The sequence below is a fragment of the Acinonyx jubatus genome, chromosome B4 (genome assembly GCF_027475565.1).
Source record: "Acinonyx jubatus isolate Ajub_Pintada_27869175 chromosome B4, VMU_Ajub_asm_v1.0, whole genome shotgun sequence".
Lineage (NCBI taxonomy): Eukaryota > Metazoa > Chordata > Mammalia > Carnivora > Felidae > Acinonyx > Acinonyx jubatus.
Window position 1 is genome coordinate 80,459,664 of NC_069387.1, and position 6,987 is coordinate 80,466,650.

A 6,987-nucleotide genomic window follows, 5' to 3' on the forward strand; every position below is an offset into this window, starting at 1 on the left:
CATGTGTTTATAAAGCATCTTTGATACTTCCTGGTGGGCATTAATAACATAAGTTTGTGTGGTGGTGTTATGTGTGCCTAAGGCAATGCCTGTGACTCCCAGGATTGTGAGCAAAGTAAGCACAATTAGCAGGAAAAGAGCATGTTGGTGTTGAGACTGAGGGAAGTTCTGTTGCCCAAAATAAAACATTGGCATAAAAGGTACACAGAATACAGGTGATGCTAGGAGGAAGGCCTGAGAATGGGATATGACTGGGGTATATAACAATGAAACCAAAGACCTAACAGGAGCGACTATTTTGACAGAAACGTCTTGTACAGGAAGGTTTCTATTTATAAGGTGTCAGTAAGCCCAATGATCAGGACAAAGTAAGGGGTCTTAACTGCCAGAAGTTGAGCATAAATACAGTTGCTGATGGCAGTGACAGTCATTTGGAAAACCATGTATTAATCATGTAATTTTAGCAAGGTTTCTTTAAGTAAGCTTCCTTGCACTTAGAGCCTTTAGCCTGAGGCTGGCACGGGGGTAGAGTGAAGGGGGTGGGTAGTTTTACTGAATGCCTTTTCAAGAGCCCAACACAGTGAATTCTGAGAACTGAAGTGTGTGCCTTGGTTACTATCAATAATGCCTGGAAGTCTGAAGAGAATAAGAAGTGTCTTGTTGGTACCTTGTGTTGTGGCTTCAATGGTAACATGTCTATAAGGATAGACGAGTAATATTCCCTTATAAGTGTACCACCACGGTCAGAGAATAGTAAGTATCTTCTGCAGAGGGTCAGTGACCCCATAAAATCTAGTTGCCATTGGTTAATGGATAGTCCCCAGGGAATTAAGCCTCATCAATTATATAGACAGTGGCACATTTTCCCATATAAGGTACATTAGTCACTACGTTACCCATGGCAGAGGAGAGGGGAAGTCCCTTTCATTCTTCTCAGGACTTCAAGGCATTAGCTTCTCCATGGCCTGATATTTCATAAGCCTACCAGTCCAGAGTTAGTGGCATCAGATCTGAGGCTGTGCCAATATGTGTCTCAGAAATCAAAACCAATTTATCTACCTGTGTATTATAATGAGTCCCTGAAAACTAAATTTTAGTATGTGGAGAATATGTGTGGCCTTGATTTGCATTTTGATGATATATGAGGCAAAAAATCCCTAAAGTTCTTTACTTGAAAGACAGGGGGGAACACCTCAGATAAGGAATTATTATTGCTGCCATTAGTCAAACCAGATGACCATATCATTGGCAATGGCCCTAAAGTCTATAAAAATGTGAGGAAGGGGCCAAGTGTTGGCCAGGACATTGTCTAACGCTAACATAACTGTGCTGACCCACAGGTCCCATCCGTGATTAGGGATGTCCCAGTTAGGGAATGGAATGCAGTAGCTCTTCAGTAGGTTCTACCATGCATGACAGTGGTGCTAACATCTATAAAGAATACAAACTCCCTTTCCTACTCACTAAATTAATCCCGATGGGGTTGTTAGGTAGCCAATAGACAGAAGAAAAGGGTGACCTCTTCAGGCACTGTTGCATCTAGCAAAGGACTGATAATGTGGAAACCACTTCCTCTTACAGGTGGGATATGCCAGAGGGCCCAGGTTGGCTCCATAAGTAGCATTTTCCTTTTAATAATGAGGTATCTATGCCAAGTTTGTGGAGTGCTGACTCAATGACCACAGGCACAATGGGCAACTGGGTCCAGAGAGTCACAAGCTCAGGACATGTGAAAGCATTTATCTCAAGAAGAGCACACAATGCAGCCAACAGTTGCCATCCCAATGGTGTGTAGGATTCGGCGGAGGAAAATAGTCTCTTGCCAAAAGTCCATGAACAACTTATGGCCACCATAGCTGATCCCAAAACCCCAGAAGGAATGTGAGGAGGTTGTTGAAGCCTCTACAATGAAGGAGCTTTTGGGGGGGACACAAATGAGGTGCCTAATGTATTGCAATTTAATTTTTTTTTAATGTTTATTGATTTTTGAGACAGAGCACAAGCAGGGGAGGGACAGAGAGAGAGGGAGACACAGAATCTGAAGCAGGCTCCAGGCACTGAGCTGTTACCATAGAGCCTGATGTGAGGCTCGAACCCATGAACCATGAGATCATGATCTGAGCTGAAGACAGACACTTAACCAACTGAACCACCCAGATGCCACTGATTTATTGCAATTTAGACAGATTCTAGAGCCTTTTGTCATTGGATAGCCCATTCAAAGTAAGCCAATTTAGGGGCATCTGGGTGGCTCAGTTGGTTAAGCGGCCAACTTCAGCTCAGGTCATGATCATACAGTTCATGAGTTCAAGCCTCACACCAGGCTCTGTGCTGACAGCTTGGAGCCTGAAGCCTGTTTCAAATTCTGTGTCTCTCCCCTTCTCTGCCCCCCCCCCCACACACACACACTTGCACTCTGTGTCTCTCTCAAAAATAAATAAATTAAAAAAATATATTTTTCAAAAAAACAAAGTAAGCCAATTTGTGAGTAACAGTATAATGAATCTAAATAAAAAATGTAAATGTAAAAGATGTTGTTTCTGAAACCCAAATAAACACAGTAAATGTTGAGTCTACTTTAAAGTAGTAAGTGCCGGGGCGCCGGGGTGGCACAGTCGGTTAAGCGTCCGACTTTGGCCAGGTCACGATCTCGTGGTCCGGGAGGTCGAGCCCCGCGTCAGGCTCTGGGCTGATGGCTCAGAGCCTGGAGCCTGTTTCCGATTCTGTGTCTCCCTCTCTCTCTGCCCTTCCCCCGTTCATGCTCTGTCTCTCTCTGTCCCAAAAATAAATAAACGTTGAAAAAAAAAATTTTTTTAAATAAAAAAATAAAGTAGTAAGTGCCGATGTCAGTGAGAAGTTGGTTCCTTACTGCATCAGGTATGGATCATCCCTGAGCTGACAAGTAATGTCCAGAAATTTTACTTAAGTAAGCAGGCCTTGAATTTTATAGGATGCAATGGCCCAACCCTGACTGGAGCTTGAATTTCCTTGCAGAAAGACATTATGTTATCAACCTAACGCCATACCTGTGTTCTTGGAATAAGTTGGATGTAGTTAAGATGTGTAAAGGAATGAACATTGGCAAATGTCTCATGGTGGGGTGAGTGAAAATGTATCATTCCTTTAAAAGTAAAGAGCTATTCATAGAATACAACATATGAGCCAAATCTATAACAACAAAATATTTTCCAGTTGCTGATTCCTATTAATTTTAGTAAAATTAGTAATGCAGATCTTAATGAAAACTATGATGGCATTAAGGTTATGGTAATTCACTGCGAAGTGAATTCATTTATATCACATTTGACCACTGGCCAAATTGGGTTATTAAAGGGAGAAATAATAGAAGTGATGAGTAAGCCAGGCACACCAATCCTCAGGGGTCTCACTCCATGGCTCTCAGCTTCACAAACCTCATGTCTGTGGCAGATTCTCTCATGGAACCCTTATCGTGGTCTCTCTGGACCTTCTCTCCTCAGCCATATGTTTACAACTTGTTCTCAAAAGTGTCAACAACTGCAGTTCATTTGAAGCTTTTGAACTGAAGTCCATAGGGCATGTTTAACTTCTTCAGGGAATTGATCCCCATGTGCCTGTTCTGAAAAGAGCAGATAAAACCTGCATCATTCTGCCTAACACAGAAACTGCAAAGAAGCCCACATCCTGCCTTATAAGAACTTCAAAATCATCTCTCTTAGAAAAGAAATATTAAGGAATTTTCCATCTATCAAAGCCCACTTTTCTAATTCTATCATTGCTGTAGTAGGGGGTTATTCATTTATTTGTTTTTCTTTTATTATACATGTGAAGGACTGTATCTCTCAGGAAGTATCATTTGATTCTGGTTTGCATTAATAGAATGGAAGGTAATATGCTTCCTAAGTTAAGCCCCACAGACTTGGGTATTTTCATTAAGAGAAAAGTGGAATGCTTACATGTGGAATCTAAGAAACAAAACCAACAACAACAACAAACAGAAACAGACTTATAGATCTACAAAAGAAACTGTAGTTTACCAGAGTGGGGAGAGGATAGGGGGAGGAAGGCAAGAAAGGTAAAGGGTATTAAGTGGGACAAACTTCCAATAAAAATCACAGGGATGTAATGTACAGCATAGGTGATAATAATGTTGTAAGAACTTTCATGGTGGCAGACAGTAACTAGGCTATTTTGGTGATCATTTCATAATACATTAAAAAATTATCAAATCACTATGTTGCACACCTGAAAATAATGAATATTGTAGGTCAATTATTATTCAATTTCTTAAAATAAAGAAATAGCCACCTATGGCCAGTGACTCCTGCAACAAAAAGAGAGAGTGAAGGGGAGAATGTTGACAGGAAGCCAATAGACAGCATGTTAAAATTTATACTACTCAAGACTCACAGGGCACATTTCACCCTTGACTTACCTCTTAGGATCAACAAAATAAACGTCCCACTACAGTCATTCAGATTGTCAAGGGTATGAGCACTGTATGTTTTTAAAGTCACTGATGTTATTATTCTATAAATGTGGATCATGAGGTCAATCAGTCACGAAAATCTGGATGAAAATGCAGTACTTGCCACAGACCAGAGGTTAGTACAAACAGGGAAGGGTGGGCTGTAGGGGAATCCAGGTCAATGTTTAATAGTGCCTAGTGCCTCCAACAGCATATGGAATTATGGGGAGATTGATAAGAATGATTGTGAGGATATGATTTTTTTCTTACCCGTATGCATGTGAATTAGAAGGGCCTTTTACATTGTCTTTGCTTCTGACTCAGAAAAATCTAAAAATGTATGCAGGATACCACTGCCAAAGTTTCCTTCCTTGGGGGTTACCAATTTATCTACAAAGGACTCATTGTGAGAAACAAAAAAGTCCCTCTTCCTTGTTTCTATGCCAAGAAGAGAGAAACTGTCATCCTTAGTTTGCCACTAAGAAATCTTTAAGACTTTGAGCAAAATCCACACTGAGATGCTTCCTGTGGGTATCTCAAGATCTCTATTCTCAGAGATATATTCCAAATATACATGGCAGAGAAACATATAATAAATGCTAATAAATATGATTTATTGACACCATAGCCTTGTTCATGTACCAAAATATGCTCACAATATGAGATATACTGAACCAAAGATCATAAGTCTTAAAGGTCTATTACAAATTTATGCTTCAAAAGAAATAGGGTGCAGAATAAATCACTTATACATCAAAACCTTCAACCATATCCATGTGGGGAATTTCCTATTGGTTGCTGAAACAAGGAAGTCAGAGATTTGGACAATTATGGAGATAAGGATCTATGGAAGATAGCCAGAGAAGTGTCAAACAGTACAGGGAAGGGGAAAGAGCACAAGGAGGAGAAAGGGAATCACAAAAAAAAACAGAATCTGATAGAAAAACTTCCACCAAGAGTACAGAAGTATGAAAAACTAATGGAGTCAGAGGAAAGTGACTTAAATATGGAGATTTTATAAACACTTGGGGATTAAAGGATAGGTTCAAAATATATTCTCCTGGGGGGAAAAATGAGTAATTATTCTGTAACAGATTCTGTTAAGTGTCCAAAAACATATCAACTGGGGAATTAAAAAGACTTTAGGATTAAGGTCATTCACATAGAAGATATTGGGCTTCCATGGAGCCAAGGCCACTGCAATGTGATACTGGTTTGGGACAACTGAATAGAGAGTAATATATGACATGATTCATTACTATCAGCTTTGTCTCTCCTACCCTGAGAAAGCTCATTTTTCATCAGTCACCTTTTTCCTTCAGATCTCCAAAGGGTCAACAATGAAAAATAGGACGTTTACTGAGTTCATTCTGTTGGGCTTCACAAATCAACCTGAGGTCCAAATTGTGATATTCATCTTTCTGCTCCTCACCTACATGTTAAGTGTCCTAGGAAATCTGACTATCATCATTCTCACTCGGGTACACCCTCACCTCCAGACCCCCATGTATTTCTTCCTCCGGAATTTCTCCTTCTTAGAAATTTCCTTCACATCCATTTTTATTCCCAGATTTCTGACCAGTGTGACAACAGGAAATAAAGTCATCAGTTTTGCTGGATGCTTCATTCAATATTTTTTTGCTATATTCCTTGGGGCAACAGAGTTTTACCTCTTGGCTTCTATGTCCTATGACCGCTATGTTGCCATCTGCAAACCCCTGCATTACCTGACCATCATGAGCAACAGAGTCTGCATACAACTCGTGTTCTGCTCCTGGCTAGGAGGATTCCTAGCTATCTTACCCCCAATCATCCTGATGAGCCAGGTGGATTTCTGTGCCTCCAATGTTCTGAATCACTATTACTGTGACTATGGGCCCCTTCTGGAGCTTGCCTGCTCAGACACAAGCCTGCTAGAATTGATGGTCATCTTCTTGGCAGTTGTGACTCTGGTGGTTACTCTGGTGCTGGTGACATGTTCTTATACATACATTATCAGGACCATTTTGAGGATCCCTTCTGCCCAGCAAAGGACAAAGGCTTTTTCCACTTGTTCTTCCCACATGATTGTCATCTCCCTCTCTTATGGCAGCTGCATGTTTATGTACATTAATCCATCAGCAAAAGAAGAAGGCGCTTTCAACAAAGGAATAGCTGTGCTCATTACCTCAATTACTCCCTTATTAAACCCCTTCATTTACACTCTAAGAAATCAGCAAGTGAAGCAAGCATTCAAGGACACCATCAAGAAGATTATGAAGCTTTAAAAACAGAATACATTTCAATCAAAGGCATATATCCTAATTTCAAGGTATCTGCAGCCTAGTATGATAGAAAGGTATATAAACTGTATACTTACGTAATAAGCTTACAAAAAATAAAATAACGTGGTAAGGGCTATTAGAGAAAGATAAATGAGAATCCACAAAAAGAACAGTTAGAGAGAATTAACTATTTTCCAGAAATCACTTGAAATTCAAGAGGAAAAACATATTGCTTATTTAGAAGAGTGGAAAAATAAGAATTTAGAGGAAGAGAGG

General features: G+C 40.1%; 1 protein-coding gene across 1 annotated transcript; it reads left to right on the top strand.

The window, feature by feature from the left end:
• The first annotated feature begins 5,777 nt into the window (after positions 1 to 5,777).
• Positions 5,778 to 6,714, top strand: LOC106986887 (olfactory receptor 6C4). Its single transcript, XM_015085091.3, has one exon. The coding sequence runs from the start codon at positions 5,788 to 5,790 to the stop codon at positions 6,712 to 6,714; it is 927 nt and encodes a 308-aa protein (XP_014940577.2). The 5' UTR covers positions 5,778 to 5,787.
• Positions 6,715 to 6,987: the final 273 nt, after the last annotated feature.